The sequence below is a fragment of the Passer domesticus genome, chromosome 9 (genome assembly GCF_036417665.1).
Source record: "Passer domesticus isolate bPasDom1 chromosome 9, bPasDom1.hap1, whole genome shotgun sequence".
NCBI classification, from domain to species: domain Eukaryota; kingdom Metazoa; phylum Chordata; class Aves; order Passeriformes; family Passeridae; genus Passer; species Passer domesticus.
This window is the reverse complement of record NC_087482.1, coordinates 41,889,681-41,912,942: the sequence shown is the minus strand read 5'-3', so window position 1 is coordinate 41,912,942 and position 23,262 is coordinate 41,889,681. Positions and strand designations below refer to the sequence as shown.

General features: G+C 45.2%; 1 protein-coding gene and 1 long non-coding RNA gene across 6 annotated transcripts in view; one reads left to right on the top strand and one right to left on the bottom strand.

Moving 5' to 3' along the window:
• Positions 1–22,510, bottom strand: part of MITF (melanocyte inducing transcription factor) — a 99,408-nt gene extending 76,898 nt beyond the window's left edge. Inside the window, exon 1 of one of the 5 annotated variants that reach the window (XM_064433028.1) lies at positions 22,068–22,510. In XM_064433028.1, the coding sequence (XP_064289098.1) occupies positions 22,068–22,171 (104 nt within the window). In that variant the 5' untranslated portion in view covers positions 22,172–22,510. Of the gene's footprint in view, positions 1–14,496; positions 14,639–22,067 lie in introns of those variants that run through there. The other 4 variants (XM_064433025.1, XM_064433029.1, XM_064433027.1 and 1 more) reach the window with 4 other exon arrangements.
• On the top strand, positions 3,499–7,459 carry LOC135307394 (uncharacterized). The gene is made up of 3 exons (XR_010368112.1): positions 3,499–3,948; positions 6,894–7,007; positions 7,324–7,459. It is a non-coding gene; the product is annotated as an uncharacterized LOC135307394 (long non-coding RNA).
• Positions 22,511–23,262: the final 752 nt, after the last annotated feature.

The following is a 23,262-nucleotide window of genomic DNA, read 5'->3' as shown; positions in this document are numbered from 1 at the left end:
AAATGCCAAACAGAACTGGACCCCTGGATGCAGCTGTAAATAATTGCTGTCAAATGGAATAAGACCATTCACTTCTAAACCCAGAGCTGAAATCTCATCAAACAGCACCTGAGCACCACTGTGACACCTTCCTGCAATTATAACTGAACACATGAGAGAGTCAAAATTTGACAGATTTTGGAGAAAGAAAGAGAAGGAGAAAAAAAAAAGCCTGAAAGTTGCAGAGACTCCAGAAAAACTGTTTTTTACTCGGTTAAACAGCCAAAAGTAGTATTAGATTGTACCACCCACACCAGATTTGCTCAGAACCCTTCCTCCTGGCTCTCAGGGGCCATATCTTGGTACCAAATTTGAAAAGCAGCTCCCCCTTTAACCACCATCCATTAAAATACTTTTTCTTAAAGCTGATGGTACAGACAGGCCCTACAGTAGTTGCAGAGAAGGTATTTTTTCTTGCTAAGCCATTCTCATGGCAACAGCCAGAAATACCCTTCAGTAACCCCTACGTGTCAACAAGCTCCATTCCAGCCCAGGCTGTTTGGTATAGCAGCTCTTTCACAAGTCTCTGGTGGGACTGTAAATTCTGGCAGTGTCAAATACATTTCCTTTTATTACAAAACCATTTTGAAGCCATCAGAAAGACTTCTCATTTGTAAACTAGCACTTCTATATTTAGGATGTTACTTGGATTACAGATTTATTTTTTCTTCCTGACACTGCAGAAATGGAGGAAAATAAAAGGCAGGAATACTAGCAGAGGCAAGCAGGCAACTTTTCAAATACTGGAAAAGGGTTTAAGCTCTTGGAGAAGGGGACTGTTCCTCTGGATTTGAAGGAACTTCCAGATGAAACACTGTCCCTGATTTCACCTCTCTGTAAAATGGAAACCCTTCCTCTGGCCAGGCTCACCTGCAATGTGACTTGTGGTTGCTTCAAAAAGCAAAGGGCCAAGGTAGTATAGGGATGTGGGGTGAAAACCCAAAGATTCACTGAGTACCCAGTCAGGAGAAGACCATAAACTTCCATAACTCCCTATTTCTTCTCTGCTGCGAGCACAAATACCACCTACTGACCCCACAGCCAAGCCAAGGGAAGCAGGTCCCCCTCACAAGGCATCTGCTCCCCAGAGACAGGAGCCTTCTAGAAACACTGGACTAAGTTGTTTTAACATGTACACTGAAGTACATCATGATATGGACTTTGTGAGTCAAATAAAATATGACAAATAGCTGATGAAAGTACAGATGTCAGTTTTTCAACCAAACTAAGACACTGGGAGAACAAACAAGTCTCCTGTACATGCAAAGATGAACAGAGAACACAGCTTGGCGTGAGAGACTGCTACATGAATTCTAAATCAAACTAACAAACATTACTGACAGGATAATGACTAATACCCCGTGTAAAGCAAAACACTTATGGACTTGGGAGATTTTGGTGTCTTGGACTGTATTCTCCCAACCCAGATGAGTTTGTTTTCACCAATTCTGGAATAACTCACTCAATTACCTTCTCAGGGTAAACTATATCCAAGATTTTGATTCCTTCACTAGAACCTGCTCTGCTGCTAAAACTAACATCAAGGCCTACCCAAATGGCTTGGTACAAATAAACTGGGGGAGGGCTGCATATATTACTTCCCAGATCTCTGGATAGACTTTTTTTGGGGGAGGAGGGCACTGTTCCAATAGTTTCTTAAAATTACGGCAGCAGAACAGAGTGTGAAGCTGGGTGGCAAGGAGCTGCCAACACATCAAGCACTTGCAATGATTCATTAGTCCACACTTTGACGAGTTGTTCCTGGGTTGGAAACAAGGAGGGAAAGAAGGAACGAGACATCCAACCTGCCAGAGCTTGGCTGAGTGGTGCCCAGACCCAGGTGCTGGGCAAGGGCATGGCAGAGTCACTCTGTCCTGGTCAGCACCCTGTCTCCAGTGGGAAAGGACACGAGGCCAGCTACTCTGTGCTCTGCTCCCCTCCAGCATCCACAGTCATTAACTGAGGGATACAGCAACCCCAGTTCAGCTGCTCTGTCTGGTTTGTCCACGAAACTGCCCAATCTTTTTGAGCCTCCCAGTACAATCTACCTCCACAGCTTCCCTAATAGCCAAATCCATGTGTTAACTACCTGCTTAAGATTATTACTTTCCCTACAAGCCTGTATTATTTAATTTAATATGTTTACTTTTATTTTAATCCAGGTAGGTATCTCGTGAAATGATGAAAAGTGGTTTGCATCTTGAAGTCATATACATTAGCTGGTAGAAGAAAGAATAAACCAGGAGAACAGCCACTGGCAAGGGACCACTTTGATGGTTCAACATTTGTATTCAATCATCATCTAATATCTCTGCCTGTGCATTTTCTCTGAATGAAAACATTACCATAATTTCCTATTTATTGAACCCTAATCTCTGTCTGTTTTTCCTACTGAAGTTTTTTCCAGGCTTCCATCCTTCCCTTTCCCCTGAGAAAGGGTCTTTGAAAAGTTTTTATCAAATGTAATGTGTAATTTAGCCTGCTCCAGCTATTTCCAGATGGCCTCCAGTGTTGAAGTTATGCACTCACGATTTTATAATGGAGAAGAAATAAATGGAAGCAAGACAGAATTTCCAAAGCAAGAACCTTGCACGTACCTCAGGAATTACAATACTTCATTTCTTCTAATAAAATCACATGGAATTGGATCCAATTTAGAGATATCAAACTCCCAATGACCTCACCCTTGTCTCCAACCCAAACAGCTTTTTCATGCAAAGAGAGCCACAGCACATGCAGGTATTCAGACTGCTGGCACACCTTACTGGAATCTCTTGCCTGAAAATCCAGCCATTAACATATGGAAGAACTGGAGCTAGTGCTTCTATTTTTATCATACACCATCTCTTCTGAGTTATAATGTTCTCTGCATTAAAGGTATTTGGCAAAAGACAAAAAAAGAAAGAAAATTGTGAATTAGGATCAAGAACTACAGCACGGAGCTTAGTCTGGCCATCAACATGATGGTACTGATTTCTGTATAGAATCCTCATTCAAGTCTTGTGCTGCACAGTACAAATATTCCCACAAGAGGAGCTCCTGAACAGCATTATCAGGCAGCTATTACAGGAGGACAGCCTGGAAAATGAGGAGACAAATGTGTCTCCATGTTCCTCCACATCTAAAACCAGAAACATCAGTAAAACAAATATTCTGCTTAAGTTACAACAGGTTTTGTCACTTCAGCACAGGCATTACTTCCTCAGCATGTCCTATCTTACCTGAGACCCTACACCTACCATCAATCTCTGGGCTGTAATAAACCACCACAAATACCCAAGGGGACAGAGCTGGGATCCAGAGCCTCAGGCTCCTGATCCTCAAGAAGGAAAGCTGGAAGCTGGTGACCAACAACGCCACATTTCTCCAACAACACCTGCTCAGTGCTTTATCCCACTTACAAAGGAGGATCTCAGAGGTACCTCCAAGTGTACCTGCCCTGACCAAGTCCATCAAGAGCCCTCTCCAGGGCAGGACACAGAGCAGGGTTCTGCCAGCAGCAAGGCAGTGGGTGTGCTAGGACTCCATCCCATCACGCTGACAGCTCTGCCTCATTGTTTCCCCCTGCAGCCATCTGCTTCTTGTGCCTTATTCTGAGATGGCAGAGCTGCTGTGAAGCAGCCCACCACCTCCCCTCATGCTCACACAGCACCTACCAGCAGCACGGGATGCTGCGTCCCGAGCAGGGACCCAAAGTGTTACAGTAGAATAAGTCACAACACATGGAACTAAAGCTGTTTACAGAACATGGTGTTGCTGGAGCTTCCCAGATATACTGCTGACAAAATAATATCACATTTCATCACAATTTCCCTGATGTGTGTCAACAGCAGAGGAGCCCTCTTCAACCAGTGCAGCTGAAAGCAACATGTATCAAAGTTGTAGGTCTTTCTGCTGAGGAGAAACAAGGTTTATATTCTGATTAATTGTTCAGGATGAAAATATGGGCTCTGACATAATGTAATAGCTATTTTGGCACAACTTTTGAGGAGCATGAGTAAGCAGCCTCTCCTAATTGATGTGCAGATCCTGGAGTGGGTAGTAACTGCATAATAGCTTCATGTTGTCTTCTGAAAGTTAACACAGATGTGAACCCTGTCAAACTAGTCCACAGTCACCAGCAGCAGCTACTCACAGGAAGAATTTAACCCCATTTCATCCTTTACCTACACTTTCTGTCTTCCATGAAAAATGGATTAACACGGCACAACTTGGCCATCACTGCCTCAGTCAACACAAATGGTTCCAGGCCTCCATGGTGGCAGGAGGACTCCAGCAGTCTATCAAAATCCCTTGGCTAAACAAGTTACCATCCAGCAGCAGAGCAGACAGAGCAGCCAAGTGTGTGGTTAGACAACAGCCAGCGTGTTTTAAGGCAGTTCAGCTTAGTCTGTAGTCAGAGGGGTTAGTGTTAACCTGTATTACGTGGTATTTGCTGTGAACCAGGACTTTGCACACAGATAACTCCTGCTGTAGAGCTGACAGCAGTAAATTATTACACAGAATTAACTCAACTATGCTTGAGCTGTAAGATGATTAGCTCAGTGAGCCTGTATTTTTGGGTCATGGTTCCTCTGGAGTAAGCATAAAGCTCAAGAAGAGAGCCCTGGCAGGTTAACAGACCAGTGGCATATGCTTCTTGTTAATTTCAGAAATTCAATATGTCAAGAATCAGACACAAAGTCCTCAAACTGGACTCATTGGTAAAGGTGGCACGGGCTGTAAGTGTGGTACGTGTCACACTTTTACTGGAATGCTGGTTTTAAGACAGCAAAATTCAACGGAATACAAAGAAACAACTACAGACCAGCAACCATGCAACTTACACATGACTTTTACCATGTTTTTGTAAGGTCAGCAACATGATTTTAAGTTCCATCCAACCCAGCATAACTGCAAGCTGCCACAGCAGGAGGAGTCTGGCCCACAGTCTGCTTCTCAATCCTCCCTTGGGTTGGGTCTTGTAACTGTGTGGCCATAGCACAAGTCAGTTCTGTCAGCAGATAGAAAACCTTTTGTTTTTGAACATGTGTGGTCCCTTCCCACTGAATCACTCAACCAACTCTCGTTACAGTCATTCAGCAGCCCAGATCCTTCTCAGGACTGGGCACAGCCATGCCTTGCAGGGATCAGGTGTAGCACAACACCACACCCGCGTAGTGCAGAGTCCTTCTGACACGCGTGAGGTGAACTTTTACCCCGCATTACTGCCTTGGAAATCAAGCAGCTAAGTAAGTGATAAGAAGCTATTTTTCACCTTAAATCACTCAAATGATAGTGAAGACAAAGCCTCTGATTTCACATACCTAAGTTAGAGAGGAGATGGCTGGAAAACACTGAGCCTTCTGCATCTTTGCCACCAACATTTTCTGAAGCAGACAACGACAAAGAATCGGTAAAAGTGCACTTTCATGTGAGAATGCACATTACAGGGCAAAAGCATGATAGACAGCACTGCTCTGCAAATGTTCATGTTCTGAACTCGATTTTTTACACAGTCTCTGGCTCCCAGACCAAAAAGAGATGTGTAATCAGCATTTTGTGCATGCAATGTCCAGTGTAAAAGGGGAAACCTGTGCTTTATCATTGCAGTCACCCAAAACTCTTGGGCAGCAGAAACTGGTGCAGTTTTCCAGGCTGTTTGAGGGCCTGTACCTTATATCCAAAGGCAAGTCAGCCTGTATGAACTGGTGTGATGCCAGCAGTCCAGCCCTAAAAAGTGCAGGACGTACCAGCTGGCACATACTCCACACATCACACGTGCAATAAACTGACACTTTCTGAGGAAAATTAAACCCATCTGTACTCAGTGCTAGGAGCAGTTAAACAGTCCCCTTGTCAAAGGAGCTGGGGACTTTTCTTTATAACACTAATGGCTGTGGTAAAATACAGGCACAGCAGTGTGAAAAGCTCTACCAACTACATCACAAAGACCAGGCCAATTTCTGTGGAGCAACTCTGCTGCCTACAGGTGTAATTCTCCTTCATGTACCACCTTCTGCACCTCTCTCCAACAATAAACTCTGCAGAATATGCTGGAGTTGGGGTTCAGACTTCCATTAGAACAGAAAATGGGATCTTCATCTTTATACACCTCTCCCAGCCCCTGCAAATGCCTCACACCTTTTGGTAGTTGTACAGTCACAGCCATCCCACATCCAGATTCCAGAAAAAGCTGTATAATAAAACCTCAGTGCAACAAAAACTCTGTGTGCAACACGACAAATACCAGCTCCACTACTAACTCCCAATTTAATTCAGAACATCCCTTAACCTTGCAAGTGCAGAGGCAAGACTTTAACAGAAGTGTGCCTTTAACACACTTCTCATTAAGAACTCAGCTCCCTGTAAACTGCATATAATCAAATTTCTGCATTACCCTGTTTCGGTTTCTCATTACTGCATATCTTTCATGTTTTAATTCACATGACATTAGATTTGCTGCACTAAATGAGCACCTTCTGAACTCCAGAATAAAATGGAGGTTAATTACTAAACCAGATTTTTAAGTGAGAGTAAAACTCTATTAATGCCTAAAGCAATGCTAAACTTGACAACTTAATTGAAGTTAAGCATTGCAGAGTTAAACTGCCCCAACAGCTTTACTCAAGCTGCAGCTCACACATTAAGACCTCCCAGGATCCCACATTTTACACAGATGACAGGGGACAGGACTCCTGACCCCGACTCTTGCATTTGCAGTGAGCCACTAAGTGGCATTTTGTGATGGCCTCGTAAGCAGATGTCCAGACCTCTCCCCCACCTGCCTCATCCACACCACTGAGCCTTAGGATAAACATGGGGAGACAATGAAAAGCAATGGGTAAAAAGAGCTCTCACTTCATGAATTACAGGTAGAGGCAAAAACTGCAATCAAGATCTGCCAAGATTCAGCATTCACATGGTGTTAATTATGTCACCAAAGCACTGAACAGCTAACCATGCCAGAAGTATCCTGATTTATGCAGGTATTGCTGCTCACTGTTAACCACCCACAGACACTCTAACCTCCACAAGAAATGCCCAGAAGGATTGCATAAATGCTAATACCATCTTCATCTAAAATCGTAAAGTAAGAAGGACCACTGAATCCACAGGGTCCCAGTTGCTTTGGAGCTTCTAGATGGCATTAAGAAATCTTATCTCTTCCCCAAAAAATGCTGCTTTGGGAAATCACCTACAACTTTCTGGTTATTTCTCTACAGTTATTGTAAATGCAAAAGGAACGAAGTCTGAACAGTAAACATGGCTTATTTTCTATATGTGATGTTTTGTTGCTGCCAGTCATCTGCAATTATCCAAACATGTCCGAGCTGGAGAATATACAGAAATGAAGGCAGACTCAGAAAACACAGACTGGAGACTGAACACGGCCACCTTGATGGCTGCTACCAAGTAAATCAAGTGAGATTGCTATGGCAGGACATAGCACTGTACTCTCATTTGTTATTCACACTGTCGTTGAAGATTTCTATTTAATTGCTACACTTCATTTTATCCTGGAAGACATCTCTGAAATAAACTTTTCCAGTAATTCCAATAAAATTTTCTTTATGTTAAAGAACATATTCTTTAAAATCTCCAGTTTATTAGCCCTTGAAGCTGCCAAGAACAATCTGCACAAGACTGAAGCATAGTCCTACAGAGTCAAGACAAGATCAGTCCCAGCTAAAGATCAGATGCTCAATTCCATGTGATATGTATTTAATGTAGCTTGGCCAAAGTGCATTGTATGCTGTCCTGATGAACAGAAACAGCTACAGGTTACAGAAAGCCACTTTGTGCACGGCTCACCAAGGAACTGATTCTAGAAATATCCCAGAGCAAGAAATGGCCAAAGTTCATGTTTACTATTTTGGAAGTAATTTCAACTTCACTGTATGAATTCATAACAGACAAGTTAGTGCTGGTGCATCAAAGAACAGGAATATTTTAGTCAACAGCCTGGTGGAATTATTATACATGTTAAGGAGTCCAGATAACATCGCAAGCGATGAGCATCTGTCAAGTGCTCTGCACAAACAACACCAAGGCACAGTTCTGCAGCACTGGACACAGCCTCTGCTCTGAGGCTGAACTGCTCATTAAATGCAAGGTTATGTTGTAGGTGCTTTGCATCCATCCACAATGGGCAATGGCAGAGCTAAAAACTCAACTATGTCAAATAGGGCTGAATCAAGATGAGGAAGAAAACTTGTCAGCCCTTGAGCCACGACTGAAGGATGCAGAAGTTTTGCCCACCAGGTTTTAAGCTTAACCTGTACAATGCATTGTTTTTAGGGCAAAACTCAACAGTTTAGCTAATAAATGCAGCCCCTTGTTTTACTTCAAAGAACAAAGCTGAGGGGGTGCAGCTTGGAGACATGTGCAGCCTCCTGCACAGTCCATCTTGTGTGCACTGTGACAAAAAGGTCAGGAAACAGGTTATGTACAACTAAAGAAATAACCCAAAACATAAAAAAAAAGCTCCACACCTTTTTTCACTGTGAGAGTCATCAGTACTGGAAGAAGTCATCCAGAGAAGCTGTGAAGTCTTTGTCTTTGGAGATACTCAAAACCCAGCATGACATGGTTCTGAGCAGTGGAGCTGGACAAGATGATCTGCAGAGGTGGCACCTCAGTGACTCTGAGTCTGTCTAGCCACTGGGAAAAGCTTCAGACTGCTGGAAATAACTGTATTCCAGACTTTCAGATGCTGTCCCTGTGACACCCAGCATCAGATATGACAACTTTGTGGCTGGCTTTGAGAACAACCCAGTTTTGGATTCAGAAAGCTGTGGTCATTTCAAGCTCCTTTTCCAGGGACGCCACACGAGCATGCCCTGTCACAGCAGGCAAACACACATGTGGGGGCTGAAGGAACTGTTCTGTGATATAAGCGTGTGCAGATCTAAATACTCATCTCAAACATTATCAACAAGACATCAGAAACTAAATGGGCAGTTAAGTCTTTCGGGGAAAAAAAGAGGAAAACAAAAAAAAAACAGCTGATAGTGTTCATCCTCTGCTCAACAGACTATATACCAAAATTCAGTTAATTCTGCATCTCATGCTGAAAAGATTATGAATTTATCTTCTTCTAGTGGGATTTTTCACTTTTCTAAGTAGTATTTCAGTGAAAGTGGAACATATTAAAATCACAGTGTCAGGCTGGAAAGTACATCAGATTTAGGATCTTGCCATATGCTGAACACTGTTCTCCCAGTCCAACAACATAGATCTGAGCTCAAACCATGAGCTGAAAGTGAAGCACAAACAGTTCTGAGCAGCACAGCTCACATGCTTCAGGCTTGGTGCATCCCTCCTGTGTTTGTTACAGGCCTGGGGCTGCAACAAGATGAAACCTACCAGTACAGAACCAATTGAATTATTTAGGATTCTGAAATAAAGACTACACAGAAGTGTTGTGTTGAACAAAGGTCTGATTGAGGCAGATCTTTAAACATATGCTTAACTTCAGCTGGCATTTAAGTCTGATCTCTTTCAAAGAAGCCTCATCCTGAACACTGGATGCTTTCTTAGCCTGCAGCTCCCACTACGCCAAGGATTTAAAGTACATTTAGGGAGGAGGACAGTCTACGTAGGCATTTGCTCAGGAAGAATGCTTTTGGGAGACACTATACATCATTTTAATATTTCAAATGCTTCTACAACCTCAAACAAGCCCAAATTGTTTCTAAAATTCCAGCACATCAGATACCTCCCTGAAGTTTAACTCAAATTCTCATCTTTTTCTAACAAGATGCCAGGAAACAGAAAAGAGCCTGTTCCCAAAAATTTCGATAAAATTCAGTTAAATTATCCAGATGGTTTTCATTCCACAGAAAATACTAAACCAGCAGTCTGCAAAGCATAGCGTTTTCTAAATACACAAAATAAAGAGAAAACAATGCACAAGTGGAAAGTGCAAATGCTGAGCCCATTATATTTTTGTTCCAGCAGAAATGCAGCACAATCAATACAGTCTTGCATTTCTAAAGGACCCAGCTTTCTGCTGCCAGGGGTGTTCTGCAGCTGTAAGCACCACCAAATAAACTGCATGCAGTTCAACCACTTCATTTTTCCTGTGCTACATGCAGAAAGGAGGAACTGCACTCCCACCCACTTAACCTCCAAAACTCAGCATTCCCTACAGCACAAGAAGCCAAAGAGCACCTGCTGAACAACCTATGTACTTTGAATGACTCTGCAAGCAGCCAAATTTAGCAAATTTGCTATTTTCTCCAAAGCACAGCCTGATTCTGCAGCTCTTAAATACAGGGAAAACTGTCTTAGATTAAATAGTGATTACAGATTTAGAATTTCAAGAGCTGTGAAAGTCCTTGCCACAGAAAATAAACCTACTGAGAAAAGATGAGGATAGATACTGCAATTTTCTGTGCTGTGCTATTTAATAAATATCAATGCAAAGGAATTAAATTACAGATAGAGAAACAAGCATCTATGTAATTACACAACACCTGAAATCATTCAATCCACCACCAGCAGAAACAAAAAACTGATCAGCAAGAGATGAGCCACAAAAAAAATCTCTCTGCAGTCAGAGATGGATATTCATCCCTTTCACATGGCATCTAACTAAAATGTTTCATAGCAACAGGGCAGGAGTTATCCCACAGCAGGAGATGGGACTGGTTATCACACAAACCAGCACCTTCCTGCTGAGTATACCCCAAAAATGAGAGGAAAAAACAGGCCAGTGAGCAAACTCAGTACTTAAAGTGAGTTTCTCAAACAGGAAGAAATCCCTTTAGATCATTAGCATGTTTTCTCATGCAGGGCTGCTGGCTGGCCTCACCCCCAGCCCTGCTGAGCGCGCAGCACAGCGACAGCGCAGCGATGCTCTCGCAGCCCTTGGGGAGAGCAGGACCCTGTGCCTTCCTAAAACAGCTCTTCAGGCTGCCAGGAAAAGCTCTGAGGATAGAAATGGTGGGTTCAGCAGCTGGTAAAGCCACCATCAGGTGCCCCTGGTTGAAGCTCACTGCAAGAGTCACCTTTTCTCAGCAGCTGCCTGTCACAGAGCTGGTGCCCAGCGTGCCTCTCAGCACAGCAGAGCAGCCTTCAGGAACACAAGATCACTGGACCTGTTCCTCTGCAGGTCTGTTTACAGACTTAAGTAGTGCTGCAAGGCAAAAAAGCCAAATGATCCCCCGGTTTCAAAGAGCAAGTGCCTGTAGATCCCACCTGAAAACCAAGAATGCACGCCCCAGTCTGGGGCAAGAGACCACTGCAGGCACAGACAGGGAAACTTTGCCTTATGGACATCTTTGCACCCCAGCACAACTCTTACAAGCACCTTCATTAGAAAGGCTAAGTGAGGGATAATTATGACTCCTCCACAAAGGAGGACTGCTTTGGAAAGACAGCAATTACTGCCTGCTCAGAGGGATCTCTCCCAGAAAGCAGGAGGCTGCTGTAAAGGTTGGGCGGCCAATTCCCTGGGAAATACCAAAAAAGCTGCAAGGAAGATCCCCTCCTCAGCTCTGAAAATGTCCAGCAGCAGCACCAGGCCCCTTCCAGCCAACCCTGGTTTTGTTGTAGGGGCAGCTCCAGCACCTTTGAGAGCCTCGTAACAGGCAGATCCATTTCACACTTTTCTACATTACTTGACGCACTTGAAAAACACTAAGTCTTTGCTGGCCCACAGCATTTTCAGGGTTAACAGCCCCTACAGCACAGCTTTGTACAGTATCAAAAGTTGCATTAGCTGGGAACCAAATTATCACTTGCACAGTAGTTTTGCAATTAGAATGAAACTGTAAATTACGCAACCAGCTAAATTAAAAAACAAGTTCATGATACAGACATAATCTTAATTCAGCTCCTGCCTTACTAACCTTACTCCTTTGTAACTTGTTTCTACACAGATTCAAGCTTCTTTTGCTGTACCACAAATGACTGCACATTCCTAAAAAATTAAGCACTCTTAAGAACTAACGTATGTTTGTCGTCACTCTTAATACCCACCTTTGCCTGAAGCTGCTTCACCAACACACAGCACTCTGAGAGGCCTTCTGGGCACCAGAGCCCACACCACCCTTCATCTTCCTTGCCTTCCTGCAACATTTCAGGGCTCCTTCCCTTCACCCAACTCTCTCTGCCCCAAATATCACCATTCTTACTTTGAGCAGGTCCCCATATGTCATGCTGCGACCTCAACTACAGAAATTTGGACAACTATCTTTTAGATGGAGACAAAAACCATCTAATTTCTGAGCACATCTTACTTGCTTCCTGGTAGAGCTGTTCCACTTTGTACCAGTGACTATTTTCTGGAGCAAAGTCAGAACATCCAATGCAAATATTCTCTCCCTTGTGTTACACCAAGCCACTCCTGCCCCTACCAGGCTCAAACAACACTACAATTCAAAATGGAGTAGCTTCTGCAAAAAAAGACACTTCTCAAAGTTCATGGTTTATGTTTGGGCACTCAAAATCCTGTGTCTTGAGTCACAGTCAGGACTGGAACTCAAAACTTCTATGTGCTGAGTGGACAAAGCTGGGGCAGGGGGATGTCATACTACCTGCTCTTCCTCATTTCTGTCAGAGCACTCCTGCCCTGGGCACGTCACTCCAAGGAGGGTTTAGCAACAGCTCCCCTGGACCTGACACCCAGCTCAGCTCAGCTCAGCAGCCTCTCACAGCCTGCTCTGGCCAACTGAGGCATTCCCCAGCTCCAGGCCAGTGCTCACCAGCCTACTTTGAAGCCACCCCGAGTTCTTTAAGGAACCCAGACACCCACCTTGTGGGTTTTTTTTTTTAAATTCCACTAGGCAAGAGAACACATAAAAATGAGATGATGCAAGGCTAACCCGAAGCTCCCCTAATGAACACAGCCCCAAGTGTCCAACAGGATGTGACAGGTGGAGGGGCAGGCGAGCCCAGCCGAGATGAGGTCACGAAATGAGCACTTTGCACAGCACACTACTAATCTTAAATTCCAAACTCATTATGCACAAGCCTAACAAACAAAGGAGCAGCTTAGCAGATTTACAATGTACCTTCTCCAAGGGTGGAATAATTATTTATCTGATAGCAACCTTCATGATACAACAGCAATAAATAAATAAATGATCCCAGCAACTCTTGTGAATCGTGCCTGTGGCTTCACTAGACAGACTGACAGCTGGAATGTGCATTTAGCTGGCTGAGCTTGGGCAGAGTTGTAAATATTTGCTACAAATAAAATAAAGCTTGCTAGACTGAGCAGAAACCCAAACACAGTAGTTAATGGCATCCAGGGGACACAGTGCAAGAAACCCACAGGCCCCTGAACTCCTTCCAGCCCTTAGGTTTTTTTTTTCCCTTGCTTTTCTCTAAGATCATCCCCTCCTGCATGTGTACACACATCAATACCATTCTGATTTCACTCTCTCAGGTTGCAACTTTTACCCAGACCGAAGTTCACAAACATTATGGAAAGGGTCTGTATTCCTAATTTGGCTTTACAGCTGCATATTACCATGCAGTGACACATCCAGAAACAGCATTTCCAAAGTCATACTTTACACAAGTTTTCTCCTTTATTTAGATAAAAACCCAAAGAATCCTGAAAGGAAGTAGTACATGTGCATAAAACATGCTCAGCTCTCTCCCACTCAGCTCTCCCAGATCCTTTTCCACTTCTATGGCATTATTCCGACCTCCCAGTTTGAAGCCCCAGAACCACATGTTCCCCTTGCCCATATTCCCAATTTCTCACCATCTGACAGCTTCCTAAGTCTGCTCCCATCTTCTCACCCTGAAGCAGTACCTCCAGCCCCAGTTTTCTGCTTCTCTTCCAGGAAGGATCACAGCAGTTCCTGTTTTATTTGTTTATATGTTACAACAGGACAGCTGGCAGTAAGATCAGTAACAATCACTGATTGCTCCAGTCTCCAGCCTACCAAGCATCCTTCACTTGGGACATTCTGGTTGTCCTCACTTCTTGTTACTTTTCTCCCACCTGCAGACCCCAATTCCCCTGCCCTACTTGTTTCCCCCATTCCTCCAGCAGTTTGTGCTGTCACAGATTTGCAAAGAAAAGAGACAACATCTCAGCATTTGGGTTACAGGCAAGCTTTAACAATATACTATGTTATCATCACATTAAAACTGGCAAGATTCCAGCACCCAAATATCTCAGAGATTATCAACATCTTTCCAGGAACCCAAAATACCAATATTCACCCAGATTTTCTCAGAATTCACCACAAATAAATTCTTTAATGTAACAGCAGGCCAAACCAGGCACGTAATCCTTGCACACAGAGATTGTTTTTGTAGGTTTAAACAGACACAGACATCCTTCAAGGTCTCCAAAACTTGTGCTCTCTTCAGTAGCAGCCTCACAGGGTGGTCTGAGCAGACCAGACCCCCAACATGTTCTCCCCAGCCACACCAGCCCAAACAGCAGGTTCAGGTGGGTTTATGCCCATTTTGTGCCAGAAGAGGAGCACGAAGGAAGGTGCAACGTACCTGTGAATCTAGATCAGTGTTTTTTGGGGAGCAGTCGAGGAGGATGAATCCAAGTCTTCCCAGAGGTGGCAGCTGCAGCATCGTCCCCAATGCAACTGTTTCCCTGAGCTGTAATATCCCTATGAAATACCAACTGCAGGACAGGGCTCCAGCCACCTGACACTGCACCTGAGGTGCTCTAGAGTAAGAGAAAAAGGGTCTGAAAAAAAGGCATTTGGTTGTTCTTGATGCTCATTTCTGCACGGAACACAGAATTCATAAAGCCCACATCTGCAAATGTATGTCTGCCTGCATTGTAAAGGAATAATCTTCATGGGAACTGATTTTTAAAAAAAAACTTGTTTACGGTTAGAGGCTGCTAATTACAACATTAAAATACTAGCCCGAACCCCACATTATACTTGCATTCTGTTTTACATAGCAGTACACGTAACAATCATCACAGCAAGCTGCTCTGTTGGCTCATGCTGGAAGAAGTAATTATATATCACAGCAACACAATTTTGCCCTTCAACCTGCCAGTCCAGTCCATGCAGCAGCTGCGAGCAGCAGGTCAGGGTGGGGGGAGCCTACAGAGTGTTTCTACATAATCACTTACCACTGAAGGAAAAAAAGCTAAAAACCACCAGCCCCTGGCTTGCATGCTTGGCAGAAAGCTGCTAACACAAACATTACAGCAGGCCTTGCAGCAGGGATGTTACCAGAAAAAGTGAGCTCGGTCCAAGGGGACTATCAGAGTAGAAGTATAAGCTGAGAGTTGTAGTGCAAGCCCTCCTTAGTAATTGTCACCTTTTTTGTGCCTGTACCAGTGATACCCACACTATCCTGTTTCACTTGGACACTACTGTAGCCTCTCTGAAACACCTATTCCCAGGTGAAGCCCACAGGCAGCAGTGACTAAGGCCTGTGCAAGTCACAAGCTGAATTTCTGGGTAAAGACACTGAGACAGAGCCTTTCAAAAGGCACCCTAAACTGTTAGTGCCCACCCACAGCAAGCAGAGCCTTGGGGTGCCTAACACTGAAAACTGCACTTCTGCTCCAGATGGACTGGAGAACAGGATCACCTCTTCCAAGACTTTGGCTCCAGTGAACCTGGATATTTCAATCTTGACACTCAACCTGGATATTTCAATCTTGACACTCAAAGCAGCATGAAGTTTTCCACAGCTGCTGCAGATAAAGCAGTGGCATAGTTATATTGTTAATATGCAATAAAATTCATTTTCCTTTGCTGGGTTTTTTTTTTTCACCAGTATGAAATGAAGTGTATAACTACACACAAGCCATTAGTTGTACTTTTACTGTTTAACTAGAGATTATAAAAAATAAATCATCACAGTTCTTGTATAATGTGATAGTGATGCAACAGTTAACTGTCCAGCAAAATCTGCCATGCCAGGCTGCTTAATCATGTTGTCTTTGTTCCAGCAAAAAATTATATTAAAAGACAGTTAATTTTTCCAAGCAAAAATGTTACAGCCTGTGTATTTCAAAAACTTTTTGAATCCAAAATAGAACGAGACAGACAATAATGGCCAAGAGCCTGACCAGCTTAATGGAAGTTGGACTCTCATTTTGTTCCCAACACTGAAACAGCAGATTGTTCACAGAACACAATTAACAGCCAACACACAATTTCAACTTTTTTTAGCAGAAAAGTAAACAGAAAATTACTCCTTCTGTTTCATTTTCTAAGTCTTAAAGCATGTTGCTTTTAAAAGCAAACACAGAAACAGGACAGCATCGTTAAAGTGTCACAACAGGTTTCTCCTGTACCCTCATTTTTAAGCAGCTGTGCTGATTTTTTCCCAATCAACTTTTAATCAGAGAACATGTTTAAGAGGCTGAATGTGCTTGCAAAACAGTGCATCTGCAAACCTCTTCTGCTCTCGCTTCCAGTTTTCTTCTAGATCCTGACCAGGCTGTACAGCAGGAATTAGTCATGCTGCCTACCACCGTGCTGGGAAGGACCTCTGATACATTGCCCTAAGTGCCAAATAAAAACACACACAGTGCACAAGAGGCTCTGCAATTACTTGTTAATGACAGTGGACAGATTCACAGCAGCCCCACAAATTCTATACCAGAAGCTTGTGAAATGACCTCCACACTACATGGGGAAATGAGCAGTACCAGGGGCAGCCCAGCTCTCCATCAGCAGGGCTGCACAGGCTTATCTTCAGCCTTTTAAGAGACAGAATATATTGATTCAAATGATCACCTGGAATCTGCAAACCAACAGCAGCCAGCTAGGGAAGTTTCCTGCTCACCAGAAAAGTATGGGTTTCTTTCAAGCAGAATGCATATGTACTTGTACACAGCTAATGCAGCCAGCAGTCCGATAAATAAAAAGCAAACACATGTGCTTGCTAAAAGATGCACAGTCAGTGCAGCCAGCTCAGCCTCAAAATATCTGTGCCCTCTCTGATCAGCTTGGCAGCCACACAAAACCCTCCCGAGGAAAGCAGGCCAGGGAAGCAAAAAGGTGACGCTCAATAGTTCGTATCAAAGCAAATGCTGAACTGAATTTCATGGGCTATTTCTGTTTCCTTGCTAAATAGCAAAGGCCTACTGCAAATAACAGAGTGAGAGTTTTGCAGGAGAGAAAAGGTCACCCAGGATCTCTCACCATGGCAAATGCTGTGCTACAGACAGGGAGCAGCACCAGCTCCCTGCGTAAAGAAATATACGGAAATACCACTTATTGTCTCCACATGTTTATACAACAGACACTCCAACAGCAGCCTTTCCTTTTAAGACTGTTTTCAAAAATAAAAAAGTACAAAAAGCTGTGGTGAGGGTTTCCTTCCCAGTGCAGCGAATTTGAGGTGCAGAATAAACATGGAATTATTGACTCAGTCACAAAAATGTTACCAGAGAGATTTCAGAGACATACTTCTGGCTTAGCTCTACTCCCACTGACGTTGGTTCAGACTTCTACCACTGATTTCAGGCAGTGCTGGCCTACGTAGCACTTCCAGCTCAGCTATTATTACCTTTTAGTTTAAAATATGTAATGTTCCTCTGTAACAGACGGAAAAATATTTCAGGAACTTTTTAAATCTGTTCCTCCAAGATACATTTTGACTTTTTTTTAATCACACTGAGACACGGTTCCTGGATGCAAGAACATGTGACCTGTTCTAAATAAAGGATATTTTCCACTTCTTGCACAACTGGAACAGATATAAGCAGTAGCTTGAACAAACTGCATTGCAGAACCCAACCAGAATATAAAACACTTGAACAAGATCCATAAATAGCAGTAATATGAAAAGACTACCTCCAATAAGGCACAAACTCAATGTTAAGCCTAATGTAATCAAGTTCAAATTCAATCACGCTGCAAAGTTCATTTACAAAATTAAATTTGATCATCTGCAGGCTAAGGCACTAGGGCACTTCAGAAGAGTCCTCTCTGGCTCCAGAGTAAGCACGCATTTCAAAAACCTGTCTCTATTGACAAAATTAATATTTCCTCAACAATCATAGTGTATTAAAAGGGAAGCTTTAACTACATCAAAACTTTAGTGTTGAGCAGATAGGAGGAAAAAAAAACAAAAAGGAAAGCTTTACAGAGGATCCTAACTGGAAAGAGATGAGGCACCAGCTGATATGAGTAAAATATTGAAGGTTTGCACAAAGGAAAAGGTTTTTGGACAGCAGGAATGAAGAGAATTTTATAAAGACATCACTGCTTTATTAATGACAAACTCTACATCCCAATGTTATTGCTCATAAAACAAAAATAAGCCTCCTAAGAAACTATCATGCAAATTAAATGTATTTCCTAATATTTTCTTCCACTAAAAATACTTCAGTAACTGCATCATTCAGGTGCTTTTTAACCAGTCTGAAAATATAGGCAACAGAAAAGGGCACAAATAGCAGTAATTTATCTGCAGGCTTTATTAAGAGCATGGCAGTAAATTACAACAGCTGACAATAATTTGCTTGCCATGTCACACAGACCATCCAAATGGAAACACATTGCAGACAACAAAAAAATATGGAGAAAATCAACTTAATATAGAAAATTTTGCTGCATTTGCCACAGCTGGGTTGGTTCAGAGTGCCCTGTGCAATGGCAGGCTGTACAGCCTTTACCTCCAATACCAGTTTGACATCCAAAACATTGCCAAATGATTTAAAGTGTCCACATTGGAGACGTAACTCAATCCTCCAGTGCCCTGCTGACTGCGTGCAGACACGTCAGGACCTGTGTTTACTTTTGGTAATAAAACTCCATCGATTTCACTGTACACTTCTTGTACCAGGAAACAAATCTTATTTGCTTGCTCATTACATAAACACATGCATATTTAAGTGTATGTACTTGTAGATTAAGACTATTATACTTTGTGAATATGGTAGGAGAGGAATAAAATATGAATATGAGGGGGAAAAAAATAGATCTCATTGTCTTGCTGGGTAGCCTGAAAGCCCATTTTCCTCCCACAGAGAAAAATTACTCTGGAGAAACCAAATCAACTGAAACATCATCTCAGTTTTCAAAGACATTTGACCATGGCAAATTCCAGAGATCCCATGAATGTAGGTATGACTTTGCCCAAGGATCCAACTTCTCATGAGTTGGGAGGGTTTGGGAAGTATGTGTTTGACTGATCTATCTCAGCCCCATGTATCCTCTCCACCCCCTGTGATTAAAGCTTTTGCTGGGCTTACATTTTAACTTGGCCTCTAGCATTCAATTGTGGCTTGGCCTAAGCTAGTACAGTATTTACTGCAAAAAGCTTTTATTATTGGACCCCTTGCGGCTTTGGATTGCAGACTTGAATTATGAAACAGGGATGGAGTAACTGTGAGGGCACAGTGGAGAGGAGAAATCTTTAACTGGATGTCACATATTGGAAAACAAGAAATCTGGGAGGAAACAAATAGGAGAGTTTCATGGAGAGAAAGACAGCAGTATCAGCAGGGCTGAGTTAAACTGGTCAACACAACTGCTTTTTCTTGGTTCAGGGCACTGACATTCTTACCTATTTCTGAGCAGGATGAAATTTTCTCTGTACTCCCAATTTCAGCTGCTATGAGTAAGCCAAGGATGCTTCTCAACTCTTATGGTTAAAAAGATCAGAGAAAGCCCTGAATGTTGCTAGGAAATCAGCAGTTCTCACCAGGGAAAAGAGCAGATTGCTGTTTAGACTCAGCTCCTCACATCAGCTCTGGTTTGCCTGCTCCCCAGGCACCCTTCCAGAGCCAGGCTGTGGAGAGGGTAAGAAAGCAATTCCCATGGCCACAGTCCCACAACTACACCACGCTGACCTGCTGCTACTCCACTCACTGCTATGCAATTACTCCTGATTTACATCCACAGGAGAAAGCAGCAGGGTGATGCTGATAGCCTCGATAATCATCAGTCAGACTGGTTCTAGGCCTGAGCAAAGCTGAAGGACTACAGAAGTCCTCTGAGATACGATCATGAAACAAACAGGTTTGGGAGCAACTTCTGCCTCCTGTTATCATCAAGTTTTATCAGCCTGGCTCCAGGGACAGGTTTATATGGACCTGGCAGGGCCCCTGACTCCTTTGCATCTTCATCTCCCACAAAAGCAGGAAGACAGCTGAGACTCTCCCTCGAGGTACGAGCTGTACGTGAGCTGGGCAGGCTCCACACTGAGGTTAACATGTCAGCTCACTATCTGCCAGAAAAACCATGGATTGCTATTCCACCCTCGGGGCTGCCTCTCCTCACACACATGGCTACATGTGGAGGGACACGAGGCAGACTGGGACGAGTTGGTCACTGCTCCAAAAAGCTGTCCTGGAAACATCAGGGCAGATGTTGGTCTGAGGCACCTCCAGGATGTCAGGATGACAGACCCCTTTAAACCCAAACAGTGAGCAGTGCTGTCTCTGCAGGAATATCAGGTAAGGATGAACTGGGGAAATTCACTGCAGGGAAGTTTGAAGTGACAACATTTAGAAGACAGTAAAATACTCCAGTGCTTCATTAGAGAGCTTATTCACTCCTCCCTGAGAGAGGTGAACAACGCAAGGCTGCATTTGGGTCCCAAAGCACCAAGTCACAGGAATCAAAAGCAGTTGCAGCATCTGTGCAATGGCAAATGCAGACCTGCCACCTAAGCTCCAGTGCAGACCTGCTATCCATGCTCACACCAGGCAAGCACAAACTGCTGACTACAGAGAGGACAGCCACAAAGGGACAACTCCTGCACACCAGTCAGGACACACAGCTGGTACAAACAGGGCTACTGGGCCACAGCACAGCAGTCACGACTGCTGCACGCCACTGGCAGCACAAGCACTAAACCCAAAGCTCTGTGTGTCTCTCAGCTGCCTCCATCACAGCTGGAACCCATCAGTGCTGGTGAACCCCATCTGCTCTGCACATTAGCCTGGCTCTCAGATAATTACCTGGGTAATGGCAATTTCCCTGCATAACCTTAGGGAGCAAAGGACTTCTGCCAAATTCGGTTTGGTTGGATGGCCTGTCAGGCTGCACGTCACCACACTACCTGCACCATTTCTGAGCCAGACCAGGGGCAGGGTGTGAGGCAGGGCTGCCGTGAAGACAGGCCACAGGAGGTGGCCCCACTTCTGTCAGCAACAGAATTTTTAACACCTCTTACTAGAAATCTTCAGTGCTTCTGAAACATTGTGAAAATGATCAAAAAAGTCATTTATTTACTTTGAAGTTTGTCTGACAGCCTGTACAATCCAAACTCATTCTAGCACCTTGTTTTTTTTTAACATTTACAATCTTATTTATTTTTCCACTACACAGAGACGTACGGAGAGCAGTGTTCAAAACTAAAATGCGAATACAGAGGCAGGCTAGCAACAGACCTGATTACAAACACGATACACTCACAGCAATGACCTTACATTCAGCAGAGTGCTGCCAAGGGGAGTGTTGAGGTGAAATGGAGGGTTCCTTGAATGAAAAAACAGAGGGAGAAACGTGCCGTAGCTGGCAAGGAGGATGCTCAAGGCGCGGGAGAGCACTGACTTTCTTTTTCCAGCACTAGGACGGACAACGGGTCGCCAACAGCCCTCGAGGGAGGGAAACACACACAGACCGCCTTATTTCCCTTTACAGAGCGTATCTGCGCGATGCAGCCGCTCCAGATAAGCAAACATAGTCTATTTCAGGGAAGAACCGCTCTAGGAAGAAAGTGACCTACCTAGCAAAAGTTTTAGTCCCCAAGCAAGTAACAAACCCGCTCTGAGGCTCAAAAAAAAAAAAAAAATAAATAAAAAACAGACACACACAAAAAGGAAATAAACAACCAACCAAAAGCCAAACAACCACGAACAACCTCAGACGCTACAAGACCCTGCGGGACGCTCCGCAGCTCGGAGCGGCTCTCGGCCGCGGCGCTCACCGGGGCAGGCGCGGCCGCGGCCTCGCCCCCGCTGCCGGCGGGGCTGCCCCGGGTGACAGCCGGGCCCGCACGGCCAACAATGCCCTTTACATAACGCGGGCCCGGCCCGCCCTCCGCCAACAACGCCGCTATTATGGCACGGAGCGCTCGGCGGCCGCCCCGCTGCGCAGCGCCGGCCGCGGGGATGCTCCGCGACCCACCTGCTCTTGAGGGGCTGGCTCTTCAGCTCGTAGTACGTCTTGGGCTCCTCGTGGAACTCCTCGCCCACCTCGAAGTCCGGCACGATCCCCGACTCCGCCTGCATCGTCGCCGCGGCCGCTGCGAGAGGGAGAGACGGGAGGTTACGGCTGCGGCGCCCAGCGAGCCCCGCCGCGCCGCCCGCCCCGCTCGGCTCGGCTCCGCTCCGCTCCGCGCCGCTGGCTCGGCGCGCTCACGGCGCCGCCCGCCCCGCCTGGGACTTGTAGTCCGCCCCGGGGCCGGCCCGGCCGCCTCCGCCCGCCGCGCACTACAAGTCCCGCCGCGCCGCGCCGGGAGGGCAGGGCCGGGCCGGGCCGGCGCTGTCAGCCGGGGAGCGGGGCCGTCCATCCCGCCCCATTGCCAGCCCATTCCCAGCCCGCTGCCGTTCCCATTCCCGGCCCGGCCGTGCGCGCCACCTGCCGCCCCCTCCCCGCGCCGTGACGTCACGCGGCTCTGACGGCACAGGTGCCGCGCGTGACGTCACGCTGCCCGCAGCCCCCTCAGCGGGCCTGCCCCCTCCGCAAAGCGCTGCGGGTGTCGCTGAACCCGCAGAATCGCGGGGTGGTTTGGGCTGGAGGGGACCTCAAAGCACATCGCATCCACCCCCTGCCGTGGCAGGGACACCTCCCGCTGTCCCAGGCTGCTCCAAGCCCCGTCCCGGCTGGCCTGGGACACTGCCAAGGACGTGGCAGCCACAGCTTGTCCGTGCCAGCGCCTCACAGGGAACAGTGTCCTCCTCATTTACAACCTAAACCTGCACTCCCTCCGTTTGAATCCATTCTCCCTCGTCATGTCACTACAGGCTCTTGTAAGAAGTCCCTCTCTGTCTTTTTTAGGTACTGGAAGAGAGCAGCACAAAGGGCTCTCCATCTCCCCCTGGGAACACCAGCACAGGCTGCAGGTGTCCCGCTGCAAACAACATTCCTGCACTGCTGCAGAGCCGGGAATCAGCCCTGCCAGGGACTCAGCTTCAGTCAGAACCCAGGAGTTAAACCCGGTGATGGGTTTGAATGCCCACGGCAGAGATCAAGTGGTGACAGAGCGTGGGACATTTATTGTAACTTACTTTGACGGGTACAAAAGCAATGAGCATTTGCATGCCAGGACTTTGCACTTCTCCAGTTAAGTTCCCAGCACAAGAATTGACAGCTCTAAGTG